Source organism: Amyelois transitella, chromosome 23 (genome assembly GCF_032362555.1).
Source record: "Amyelois transitella isolate CPQ chromosome 23, ilAmyTran1.1, whole genome shotgun sequence".
Classification (NCBI taxonomy): Eukaryota; Metazoa; Arthropoda; class Insecta; order Lepidoptera; family Pyralidae; genus Amyelois; species Amyelois transitella.
The window spans coordinates 7,064,354-7,078,648 of NC_083526.1; the positions used below are offsets into that span (position 1 = coordinate 7,064,354).

At 39.5% G+C, this 14,295-nt stretch overlaps 1 protein-coding gene across 2 annotated transcripts in view; it reads right to left on the reverse strand.

Moving 5' to 3' along the window:
• Positions 1 to 14,295, reverse strand: part of LOC106129284 (toxin S6C6) — an 87,682-nt gene that overhangs the window by 4,458 nt on the left and 68,929 nt on the right. For both annotated transcript variants that reach the window (XM_060950990.1, XM_060950991.1), the window contains exon 3: positions 10,867 to 10,924. In XM_060950990.1, the coding sequence (XP_060806973.1) occupies positions 10,867 to 10,924 (58 nt within the window). The remainder of the gene's footprint in view (positions 1 to 10,866; positions 10,925 to 14,295) is intronic.

The window sequence follows — 14,295 nt, forward strand, 5'->3', positions numbered from 1 at the left end:
ATCCTGGATCCATGGTCGGGGGCAAACTCCGGGCTCCTCTCTCCGGAGTCGTGAGGAATCGGGACTAACGTGAGGAGGAAAAAGAAGAGAGTTACCTTAATGTGCAGGTTTCCTCACGATGTTTTCCCTCACCGTAAGAGCATCGGTTAGTTATCAAACTAATGTACATAGCTTCAAAAATATGTAGTTTAATACAAGGCGTTTTGACCAGGCACCTTACAGATTTGACAATCAACGTTTTTGAAAATGAAACTGAAAATATCGTAAAGAAGCTAAGCTTTCTCAAATATAATTTACTAGCTGTGCCCGCTACTTCGTCCGCGTGGAATACTTATTTTGGGCTGCTAAGTAATAAAACGCGGGTTGGAGTCTAACTGAATATATTTCATACTACCTCCAGTGTACAATATAAAATCCTGTATTTATGTTTAATACCTTACACATCCCACCACCAAAACTATAATATCTATTTATTAAAGTAAATACAAGAACATGAAAGTTTAAATAAGAATATTGTTCAGTTATTAAAGTTCACGTTATTTATTGTTAACATCTTTATTCATCGCCCTTCTGTAAGCTCTCATGGCTCGATCTGAGACAACCGGCAATAGGGAGGGCCTCGACTCGGATCGCACTCCCGTAGCTTCTACCGCGTCTTCGAATTCATCTTCGGAATTTATTAAAACCTCCGGTTCGACCCCGACCGGGCCCTCACACATACCGTTCCCCCCCGACACAAACTCGGGCTGCACATCCTTACCATCAGACCCCTGGGTCTCATCCTTTGACGTACTGGCACGAGAGAGAGAGTATCGATTTTTCGTAGTAAGCGGAACGATTTGATTGTGGTGTCTACGCCATTCGGTGGATTCCCCAACTTTTACTTTGCAAGAGACAGGCCCGGTAACTTCAGAGATGCGCCCTTTAGTCCATTTATGCCCCGTTTTGGAATAGTCTCGTGCGAGTACATCATCACCCAGCGAGAAACGTGCACGCCGGCCGGGCGCGGCGGCCGCCTGTTTGTCCTGCGCGTCGCGCACCACGGCCGCGCCGCCGGGCCGCAGCGCGTCCAGCCGGCCCCGCAGCCGGCGCCCGAGCAGCGCCACCGCGGGCGAGACACCGGTCGTCGCGTGTTCGCAATTGCGATATTGAAATAAAAATTTATAAAGGGCAGCAAACATGTCTTCTTTTTCGAACAATGCACGTTTTAAAACCTTTTTTACCGTTTTGACAGCATTCTCTGCCTCGCCGTTACCCTGGGGCCTGTATGGTGCAGATGTAGAATGTCTTATTTTATTTGTATCACAATATTGCTTAAATTCGGTAGAAAAAAATGGCGGGCCGTTATCGGATACTAATTGTGATGGTATGCCAAATCTAGCGAAAATAGATCTTAAAACCGTTATCGTCGCACTCGCCGAAGTACCCGCCATAGCAATGGTCTCTATCCACTTTGAATGTGCGTCAACCAAAATCAAAAACCGCTTACCAGCGCAATCGAAAAAGTCTACATGTAGTCTTTGCCAAGGGTGCAGCGGGTACTCCCACGGGTGGAGCGGCGCTCGCGCCGGCGCGTCGTGTACGGACCGGCACGCCTCGCAAGCGCGACACATTTCTTCTATGTCTTTGTCAATGTTTGGCCAATAAACATAATTCCTAGCGATATTCTTCATTTTATTCATACCTAGATGACCACTATGAACTTCTTTTAAAACTTGAGATCGTAACTTAAATGGAATTACTACCCTATATTTATAAATAATACAACCGCGGTCCGCAAACAAGTCTTGCTTTCTAGCAAAGAATACTTTCTCTTCGTCACAAGTAGGCGATGACGGCCAACCAAACATCAAGTAACCTAACACTTTACAAAGCAAAGTGTATTTTTGAGTCTCTTTAGCGACGTCTATAAAATCAATAGGCAACGTCTCTTCAACAAAATGTAAATAATCAATATGAGGAACAAACGCTCGCTCATGTGACAGTGGCAACCGTGATAATGTATCAGCCGGACCATTATCCGCTGATCTAACAAATTCTATTTTAAAATCATAGCCTGCTAGCCGCGCCGCCCAGCGCTGTAGTCGACTAGCCGCGGTCTGAGGGATACCTCTTTTTTCACCAAAAATGTACGTGAGGGGCTTATGATCAGAACGCAGTGTGAAATGCCTTCCATATAAAAACTGATGATGTTTCAAAATGCCATAGTAAATAGCTAACGCTTCTTTATCAAGTTGACTGTAGTTACGTTCAGCTTGGTTTAATGTGCGCGAGGCACAGCTGACGGGACGCTCGCTGCCGCCCGGGTAGCGGTGCGCCAGGACGGCGCCTATGCCGTAAGCGCTACTGTCCACCGACAACACGAGCGGCCGCCCCTCCTCATAATGGGCCAACACTTTGTCGCTCAGCAAAGATTTCTTTGCATTATCAAAAGCTATAGCGCAACTTGGGTTCCAATCCCACTGATTGTCTTTTTTTAAAAGATTATGTAAGGGGTTCAGTATTGAACTTAGGTTTGGTATAAATTTACCGTAGTAATTAAGTAACCCGAGAAAACTTTTCAACTGAGTGACATCCGTGGGTACAGGTATTTTAGCAATCGCATCTAGTTTCTCCGGGTCGGGGCGAAGCCCATTCTTATCAATAATAAAGCCCAGATACTTCACACTTTTCTGTAAAAAACTACATTTCTCCAATTTTATAGTGAGACCCATTTGACGGAGTCGGCCGAGTACAGCTCGCAGATTACGCATGTGTGAGGCTCTGTCTACCCCGGTGATACAAACGTCGTCTAAAAATACGACCGTGCCTGGAATACCGCGTAACGTCTCCTCCATTAGTTTTTGAAACTGTTCCGGTACACACGACAAGCCATACGGTGTCCTGCGGTATGCGAACGTTCCGACGTGTGTTGTGATCGTCGTAAATTTTTGTGACGCGGGATCTAATAAAACCTGTTCGTACGCATGTCGTAAGTCAATTTTTGTAAATTCATCCCCATTACTCAAATTGGCCAACAACTCCTCTATGCGCGGGAGTGGGTAATGATCGCGTTTCAGCTTGGGGTTGATCGTTATTTTATAGTCCCCGCATATCCTAATTTCACCGTTACTTTTGACCACGGGTACAATAGGAGTCCCGAAGTCCGAGTGTTCCACTCTGTATATGGAGCCGTCGCGTTGTAAACGTTCGAGTTCGCGCTCGATGCGCTCGCGCAGCGCTAGCGGCACGGGCCGCGCTCGGTAGTACACACCGGCGTAGTCTGTGAGCTGTAGTCGTAATGTTTTTTTACATGTACCTAATTTAACAGAAAAAACTTCAGGAAATTCTCTACATAACTGGCTCACTAATTGGTCCTCTTCAATTAATTTATTCACGGTAATTTGTGTGATTTTTAATGCCTTTAACCAATCACGACCGAGTAGGGGCGGCCCACCCCTTTCTATCACATACAAACGGACATTGTTTGCCGTGACGTCTTTGAATTTAATGTCAACCAGGATGTATCCGAGAGGTTCAATTTTTGAGCCAGAATAGCTTCGTAATATCAAATTATCCGAATGCATTTTACTGTTCCTAAACAATAACTCGTAGTCATTATTATTTATTGCCGATATACGACTACCCGTGTCTATTTCGCACTGCAAAATCTCAGAATTCACTCGGATTTTAACAAAATAAGGATCGTTACCTCGACACGACGATACCACCAAATTGAAGAAATCATCCTCTTCCGAACACTCGTGCACATAATTTTGCCGCGACTCACTATTAACCGCTACACGATCACCGACTTTACCGCACATCACACGTAAATGGCCCCGCTTATTGCAGTTATCACAATTGTAATTAGCGTAGCGGCATCTGTCCGCCGAATGACTCTTGCCGCACCGCCAGCAGCGGGCGCCGCCGGCCCGCGCGCCCGGCCCGGCCGCGGCCGCGCCGGCGCCGCGCCGGGCTCGCACCGCGTGCAGCCCCTCGCCGGCCGCTCCTCCGCCCGTGCTCCCGGCCGCGTGCTGTCCGCCCACGCCGCTCGTCTCGGCGTGCCGGTCTGCCGCTTCCAGAGCCAGAGCTAGCTCCACCGCTTTCTTATAATCTATCGTTCTCTCGGCAAAAATCCGAGATCTCAGTAGCTCGCTCGCTAGACCCGACACGAACTGGTCTCTGAGGTCCTCCTCGAGTCGGTTGCCGAAGTTACAGGTGACGGCGAGATGTTTGAGCGCCTGGAGGTACTCGGTCAGAGATTCCCCTACTCGCTGTCTCCTCTGTCGAAAAATATGTCTTTCGGCTATTTCTGACCGTTGCGGCTCGAGATGAACTTTGACCAGCTCCACGAGTTCTGTATAGGTCTTATCTTCCGGGTTGGCCGGCGCACACAAATCACACATTAAGCTATATGTCGCCTCGCCTACTACCGTTATTAACATCGACACTTTTAATTCCGGTTTGATTTCGTTAAGCAGAATGAATTGATCAACACGTCTTACATAAGCCGGCCATTGTTTAGATGTTAGATCGAAAGGTTCAATTTTACCGATCGGCATGGTATTTTTTTTTATAATTAAAAAAAAAATTACACCAGAGATATAATTAAATCGATTTAACCCGAAATACGCGTAGGATTTTTATTTAATTCGAAATAATAAGCATCCTCGTCGCCAGTGCTAAGTAATAAAACGCGGGTTGGAGTCTAACTGAATATATTTCATACTACCTCCAGTGTACAATATAAAATCCTGTATTTATGTTTAATACCTTACATGGGCATCATTGAAGCCCTCAAGGACGAATAATTTTGCCCGTTTGTTTTCTTATAGTTGCAGCGTGATGTTATATAGCCTAAAGCTTTCCTCAATAAATGGTCTATTCAACGCAAAAATAATTTTTCAATTCGAACCAGTAGTTCCTGAGATTAGCGCGTTCAAACAAACAAACTCTTCAGCTTTATAATATTAGTATAACGCGAAACTAGACCATTCATATATCGACGTAGCGTAGCCTGTAATATTTATCAGTGCTGTGGAGCTGTGGCTTTAAAATCGACACTAAAATTTACATAAAAATGGGATTGGAACAAATAAAAAAGGTGGATGAACGCCGTTCTGAGTTTATGAATGGCGGTGAGGATTGATGGTACTTTTAAATCTATGCTAATATAATAAATTTCTGTAAAAAGGTTTCAGAGTTTTTGTCTAAAATCATAGACTTTGTTTAAATAACAGTGCCTCACTACTAAGTAACAAAAATCTTCACCAATTTCTCCCAAACAAATGTCTTTTACGACTTTCTTTATCAAATGATCTGAAACGCAAAGTCATCGTAACTGACAAGTGCGTATTGTGTCATGCGTCACTCAGAATACAGGAGTTTTTTCTGTGTTCTCTGCATAATTAAGCGGATGCTCTAAAGGTGCGTACAATATGTACATACATACATATAATCACGTCTATATCCCTTGCGGGGTAGACAGAGCCAACAATATTGTAAAGACTGATAGGCCACGTTCAGCTATTTGGCTTTAAGATATAATTGAGATTCAAATAGTGACAGGTTGCTAGCCCATCGCCTAAAAGAGAATCATTGTTTTACAACATACAACAATACTGTACATATAAGAATAACAATGTGATATAACATTTGAAAGTAACAAAAAAGCCACGTTTGACTTACTGATAGAATTGACATGCATATAGGTACAGTAATAGGTTGCTAGCCCGTCGCCTAAGAAAAGAAGAATCCCAAGTTTATAAGCCTATTCCCTAGTCGCCTTTAACGATATCCATGAAAAAGAGATGGTGTGGTCCTAATCTTTTTTCTATTGGTGTTGGAAATCGCACGGCATTAATCCAGTGAAACTGAAACTTATCCAGTGAGATTTAAATTATAAGACGCAAGAAAAGCTTAACTTTGAAATTACACCATTGTTCTCCATGTATTTTATGTCATGGAGAACAATGGTGGAATTTACTATCGATGTTTCAAGTTACTATCGATATTAAAGACAATTTCGGTCTTTAATATCGATAGTAATTCAATGAAAAATTTAAGTAGTGCACCACAAATTTTGCTAACTTACGGAAAGTTGCCAGCTTGAAACGGCTTAATTAAACTAATATAGTGCAACTCAATAATAGTTTTTACTGCAGAGTATAAACGTCTACCGGCGGTTGGACGGACATATCCTTTATCATATTTCTGTCATTCTTCTCATATGTTTTCCCTAACGTTATTAATAGTCCTAACGTTTGCCATACTACCGTTCATTTGTTACTTCATTTCCACATACGATCACTTTATCCATTTCTAACACTTTATATATACGATCATCAAAATAAATTGTTATAGAATTAATTTAACTTTTCCAAACGATTTGTAAATCTTTAGGAATATATCCACATTTAACAATGAAAACTATCCTAAAATCCGTTGCGTCAATAGTAAGAACATGCAATAGACAAATAGAAATAGACAAAGCCAGAGGCGTTTATGTTATATTCAATGGTTATTTCGAATCATTATGTAAGCATTTCACAACGCGAAAAACTTACTTTTTTCTTAGTAAATTTTGTGTTATTTAGTCCTTAATTATTTATATGACATTTACCGGAACCTAATTTCAAAAGGAATTCTAGGAATTCTTGAACCGACATAGCTGTGAAGCTGTTCTTTTTTAAGGGTTCTTTATATAGGATTTTTAAAAAGTTATTTAATGTTAAATGTTACATCAAATAGGTATTTATTGTCCCTTCTGTTCAAGATTTTTTTTACAATACTGAGAAAAATATGATTAATCGTATGACAAGCATGTTCATCCTTCTATCCATACATATAAATGTGAAACTGTGTGTATTTGTCCTTTTTTCACGTCAAAACCACTGGACCGATCAATTAAAAATATAATTTTGAATACATCGTAAAGTGTGGAGTGAGCAGAAGGTAATTTTGTTCAATAAGCCATCTACCTAGGCATAGCAGCGCGAAATTATTATAAAGAGAGTAAAAAGTTATATTAGATAAGGATAAGAGTGAAACTAATATTCGTTGTGGATCATTTTTCTTGTGAAGTCGAGCAGAAACAACATCAGTTTCGTAGCATCAAATACCAGTAACTTTATTTATAGGTTGTATAAATCTAATAGGGTTGGGTGCCCGATGGAAGCCGAAGGGTCTGACCTAATGAAGTGAAGGGAACTCGATTGGGAGCTGGAAATAAATACATAGGTAAGTTCGGGTCTCGTAGGCAATTTTGTTGAGCATTTATATTACCGTCACAGAATTAGTAATGAAGCTCATGGCTTTGATGTTGTTCAGTTTGATATACATATTTTTATAATACCTTTGATAATAACAAAATTTTATAATTCAGGATTGGACGCATCAGTTACATCTTTTGTATTTATAATTCTTGGTGAACTTATTCTACCTAATTTACAATTACTGCTTGAGGTGAAATAAAGTAAAATTTAAATATTGCTTGCGCTACTTCAAAATTATAAAGCATAAGCAATTTTTTATCATATTTAAAAGATTTTTTCAAACAGATTTTTCAAATTGACAAAAGTACTTTTGTACAATTTACGATTAAGCCATCTAAATTTTAATTGAATTTTTACACTTAACTGAAGCTCGTTTCTGATTGTTTAATTGTATTTTTTTTGTGGATATATTTTAAGTTTATTATTTAAGCGCTTTATCATTGTTACATGGCCAATCAAAAATTTAACTGAGAGGTATTAAAAACTTAACTGAGACATTTAATGATAAATCAACGTTAAACCTCAGTGCAGCGCAAAACAAAATGCTTCTGATAGCAACATTTCCAGTTTATGATAATAGCGTTCTGTTTTATGCCGAGATTTAACGTTACGTTTAGTAGTTTTGGAGTTTTATTGCGAATCCAGACAGATTTACTTGAGTTTAAGAGCAGAAATATAGCGAAACAACGAAATGTTTACTGCCAATTATATGGACGATTGTGTAGTGACGGTCAGTGAACATTAGAAACAAAGTATTTCTAGAGTTCTTCTTGTGTTTTTTATTTATATAAAAATAGATTTATAATCTGTTTTGAATTTGTTACGGAAAGAAAAATATCATCCAAACACAATGACATAAATTCAAAATATGATACCATGTTTAAATGATATGATTAGAGTACACTTATTGGATGGAATAAAGACCATTGAAACATAAAAATTTGCAATTCAAGACAAGACTTAAAATACATACATTGTGCATACATACATATATATAATCATGTATTTATCTCTTGCTAGATATACAGAGCCAACAGTCTTCAAAGACTGATAGACAACGTTCAGCTGTTTGACTTAATCATAGAATTGAGATTCAAATAGTAACAAGTTGTTAGCCCATTATCTAAAAGAAGAATCCCAAATTCATTAACTTATCCTTCAGTCGCCTTTTACGACATTCATGGGAATAAAGTGAAGTGGTTCTATTTTTATTTACTGTTCTTTAAAAATATTAATATTTCTGGATCGTCGACTTCCAAACTCCAGATTCAACCTTTGACTTACACTCAGTGATGGGTAAATTAAAAAGATGTAATAACATTCCGATGTTTTAATAAAGAGAAGAAAATCGAGCCAATTGGGATATCTTTTCTTATTGTTCACTTACACTACCCAAGAAACAAAAATGCCAAAATTTAGCTTTCTATGTCCAGTATTTTCGGCTGCATATTGAGTCCAGTTAGTAGTTTAAGAGCATTATAATAGCTAAGAATCATAAGTACCGGCTCTTACAAATATGATTGTAGGTTAACAAGTTAGGTAGAGGTAGTCTCTGCCTACCCCTCCGGGAAAGAGGCGTGATTTTATGTATGTATGTATGTTAACAAGTTAAGAATAAAAACGGATAAAAATTTACAAAAACAAATGAAGAGCTGTCCCAATGACTTTATCTTTTTATCATTATCCGTATTGCATTATTATTTTCGAATCGTTGCAGCTTACTTTTACGTAGTAAGCTCTTAAAACAATCCGGCTGTTGACCCATTTGGAGCGAAACAATCGTCATTAAAAGCATCGTAACTCCGAAAATATTGCTCGAGCTTTACCGTGTAAGCTTAGACACGATAATGAGATTTTGTGTTCTTTAAAAATTACGACTTGAATTTTTGACAGAGACAAAAGTCATGAGATAAGCATTAGCACAATCATGGAACATATCACTTCTATATCTCAAAGAGCAAATGAAAGGCCACATTAAGATGTATGGCTTAATAACGATGAATTAATTAATGATTCAAATAGTGACAGGTTACTAGCGAATCGACTAAAAGAAGTATTCCAAGGGTTTAAGCCTATTCTTGATTGACTTTTACAAACTGCACGGCAAGAGAAGCAGGTGGCATAAACTATGTTTTTTCTTTGATAAACGAAGCACTGCCTATTCTTTATTACAACATTTATGAATGTCGTAAAAGGCGACTAAATGATAGGCTTACAAACTTGGGATTCTTTTTTAGGCGGTGGGCTAGCAACCTGTCTCTATTTAAATCTCAATTATATCATTAAGCTAAATAGCTGAACGTGGCCATTCAGTCTTTTCAAGTCTGTTGGCTCTGTCTACTCCGCAAGTGATATCCCTTGTAGACGTGACCATATGTACCTGTCTCTTTCTCCCAAACGTAGCTTTCATTGTATTGTGACTATTAAACATATTATCTACCCTGTCTTCTTCCTCCTGGCTTTTGTCCCGCTTGCATCCTCACCACTCTGGAGAGGAGCTTGGGGTATGCCTTTGACCATGGAACCTGGATTGGGTGAGTCAGGTTTTTACACGAAGCGACTCCCATCTGACCTCCGCACACTTTACAGACAAACCTAACCCGTTTTCGATCGATCATGGTTACACCATACAGGTGCCTGAAATGTGCAGGTTTCCTCAAGATATTTTACTCACCGTACGTAAGAGCATCGGTTAGTACTTAAACTAATGTACAAAACTTTGAAATAGTCATTGGTACATGGCCTAGATGAGGATTCGAACCTGTGTTCCTTTTCTGCGTATCACGCATTATAATTTGTTTGGTTCTACATTCATTCATGTTTTTGACAATGTGCATTCGTCCACGATGTAGTTTTAAGAGATCTATATTTGTAAATTGACGCCCGATGAAAATGCTGATGTGATGTGATGTCAATAAGTGATATCTTGTGTCCAATTTTGAAAATAAATCTATTCTATTCTAACCGGGTATCTTACCGATTCGACGCTCGATATACATACATATGTATATACAGTGTTGTTAATTAATTCAATCAAATGCTCAAGGCAATCTGTAATTAATTTAACCAATGGCTTATCGCGAACTGATAGTGTTTGTATGTTTGTGTTAAATTTACTGCGAAAATTGATTATTTGGTGGACTGTTCATTCGACCGACGACATATTATGACGTCAGATGTAAATAAAACTATAGAGAATAAGAAAAAAATATAAGCTTGACCGTGTGGTTCCCGGCACCAGTACAAAAAAAAAACAGGACCACTCCATCTCTTTCCTATGGATGTCGTAAAAGGCGACTAACGGATAGGCTTACAAACTTGGGATTCTTTTTAAAGGCGATGGTTTAGCAACCTGTCTCTATTTTAATCTCAATTTTATCATTAAGCCAAATAGCTGAGCGAGCCCTATCAGTCTTTTTAAGACTGTTGGCTCTGTCCACCCCACAAGGGATATAGACGTGACCATATGTATATATATGTATTTCAAGTAACGTTCCCAAAGTACAGATAGCATTAATAAATAAATAAATATATTATATACCGGACATATAGCACAGATTGAGTAAGCCTCATGTTATTCAGTTGTATAAAATCCATAAACAGAACTCACCTTTTTCGCTGCATGTCGGCACGCAGTCTCTGACCACCGTAAGCTCGCTGACGTATTTCTGTAACAAAATCATAATTTATTGTAAAAAAAATTAAAAATTAAAAAAAAGTCTAATAATTACCTATATAATAAAATCCTAGACAACCTTCTTCTGAAGGGACATGATATCTAGAGAAAATATAAGCCAGAACCATTTTAAGTAGGTACCTACATACATATAGTCACGTCCAAATTCCTTGCGGGGTAGACAGAGGAAAAAGTCTTAAAATTATGGACACGTTCTATGTTGTAAGGTTGTTTGGCTTCATGATAGATTTGAGATTCAAATAGTGACAGGTCGGTAGTCCATCGCCTAAAAGAGGAATCCCTAGTTTATAAGCCTATCCCTTAGTCGTCTTTTACGAAAAAAAAAAAAAGAAAATATTATTTGATCAGAAAATAATAATTTGATACAGGAAGTAAGTAATAAAATAAACTCATATAAACTTTCAAATGATTATTGTTAAACCAAGTTTCCCGCCATACATATATAACTTTTGGTCTGTATGTAAGCAGATATCGTGTGTAGATCATTACGGCAATTATACCACACGTCTTGCCAAAAGCTATGTCGTTAGCTGCAGCTGTGGCATAAGGAGATCATTAAGATTGTGTGGTAGACATATATGAGATACTATATTATGTTAGCGAAGGTGGACGAATTGGTAAGGTGTTTGGTTAAAATGCGTGATGCGCAGACAGGCACAGGTTCGAATCTCACTTTGGCCATGTACCATTGACCGATGCTTTTACGGTGAGGGAAAACATCGTGAGGAAACCTGTACGTTCAGGCAACTGGATGTGCAATCATGATCCATCCAAGACGAGTTAGGTTCCCCTGCAAAGGTTGCGGAGGTCAGACGGGAATTGCTTCGTGTAAAAACTTGTCTCACCAAACCCAAGATCCATGGTCAGAGGCATACTCCGGGTTACTTTCCAGAGTGATGGGTATGCAACCGGGAACAAAACCGGGAGAACTAAAAGCCAGGAAGTCGATGTATCTGCATACACCTCTTTCCCAGAGGGGAAGTCAGGTTAGTGTGAATGGGAACGTTGGAGATAGACGTACCAAAAAAACCGATGATCTCATGAAGAGAGTAATGAATGTGGATGAAGCGAAAGAAGTTTGCAGGGATCTTGGCAAGATGAAAATATGTAGTCTCTTTTTTTTTATATATACGGGCCAAATTATAGAGATTGAGTTAGCCTCGAAGTGAGTTCGAGACTTGTGTTACGAGATACTAACTCAACGATACTATATTTTATAATAAATACTTATATAGATAAACATCCAAGATCCATGCCAATCAGAGAAAATTCGTTTCTCATTTTGCCGATGGTCCGGCAAGGAGATGTAGTGAAACACGTAATGGTTTTAAGTGTGTCTATTTTACATATATCGGTTGCTTATATACTAATAAAGGACGTGCGTTTTGCTATCTAACTTAATCTCTAAACTTTATCTTATAGTGTGCCTTATCTGGTTATGTGTTGATTGTATGTTGTGACGAGTGGCGTAGAGATGTCGCCACAGTACTCCCCCCCAAGACCGGAGGTCTGAAGTCTTGATCTTGCTGTGCAATCTGTGCTTCAGTTGTAGCTTGCAAGTGCCAGTTGTCTTCCAGTGAGTCGGAAGTTGCTCGAAGTCCTAGTGAGTCAGGAGTGAGCCGTTGCGTTGCTCGTAGTCTGCGGTGAGTCGAGACAGTAGAGAGCGAAGTCGACTTGTTGGCGCCGGGAGAAATCGTGCAGAGCTGCCACGCTGGAGAGAAGAGCGGCCGTCGAAGAGATCCAGGCGTGGGCTGCGGTAGAAGCGTCGGTCGCCGAAGTCGATGAGAGTGAGTGCGGGTGGAGACAGGACCAGGAAGCTCGGTGAGTCGGCTGCGATGGACCTGCTACGATACCCAGTTGCTGGCTTGCTGTGAGACTGCTTGCAGAGTGAGGAGTGATGCTGAGGATTGGAGTTGATGATGATGGAGAAGGTTGCTTCCAATCACGTCGGTCAAAGGTGTCTTCTTTCCCGACTGTTTGTTCTTGGTCTTGACCTTAATGGATAATGCTGACGATTGTAATAATCTTGACCGCTGCGTCGATGACCTTGCTGAATTGCATTCAGTTCTACTCGCATATTTGCTAATTGCGCTAATATGCACGTCATTGTGTCGTCATTTGTTTTGTTTTGATTCACGGCTGATACTTCTGTAATCTGTGAGTTTGCTAATATTTTGTCGGCGATCTCGCTCATTTTGTTGACGTCCATGTTTTCTGTGACAGCCAGGACCGTGGTTACGGATGGCGGTAAAAGCCTCAACCATAGGAGTTTTATGGTGTCGTCGCCGATTTTTTCCTTACTCAGCACTCGCATCTTACGTAGAAGGTGTGAAGGTTTCTTGTGCGTTGTTGCTTGATTTGCAGGGTGATTGTGCCGAGGTGTACATTTTGTTTTGACGAATTTTCTTCTTGGTCAGTTGCTTGCTGTTCGTCGGGGTCACCAATTTGCCGATGGTCCGGCAAGGAGATGTAGTGAAACACGTAATGGTTTTAAGTGTGTCTATTTTACATATATCGGTTGCTTATATACTAATAAAGGACGTGCGTTTTGCTATCTAACTTAATCTCTAAACTTTATCTTATAGTGTGCCTTATCTGGTTATGTGTTGATTGTATGTTGTGACGAGTGGCGTAGAGATGTCGCCACACTCATCATGCCCTGGCCGGGATTCGAACCCGGGAACCCCGGTGTCACAGGCAAGCGTACTACCGCTGCGCCAAAAAGGCTGACAAAAAAAAATCTGGTAAAAAAAATCTCTTTGGCTGCCAAACCAACGTTTGCCTTTTTAAGTTGTAAAAGATTTCAATTAATAAATGGATTAGTTAAGGAAAAACCTCTTAAAACATGCTCACATAGAAGCGGGCACAATTTTAGTAATGGCAAATTAATTATATAAATTAAGGATCTGAGTTTGGCCGAAGTTGTTCAATCAATATGTGTGTTTAATTACAGCAATGAGTTTTACACTGAAGGAAACTTTACAGAGATGACAATGGCAATTAAATTTAAAAAATACGCATGTAAGTAGGCACAATATGAACCCTGTTGGGCATCGCAATTTTAAGGCGGATTATATTATATCGGCTATTATGATGAAAATAACAATAATATTTTTTGTTGTCGTATTTATCTTTGGAGTTAATATTTACGTATCATAGATGTAATTAATAAATGAAATGATTTGTAGCAATAAAAATAAATGTAGATGTCAAAATTTCTCCCTTTCGTTTAAAAACTCGTTCAATTTATAGTGGCATTTATCAATCAAAAATAGTTTAAAATTTTTAAGTTTTTAATAAATAAGTTCTCATTTGCTTTTTTTCGCATGCAGTCAGCTGGGC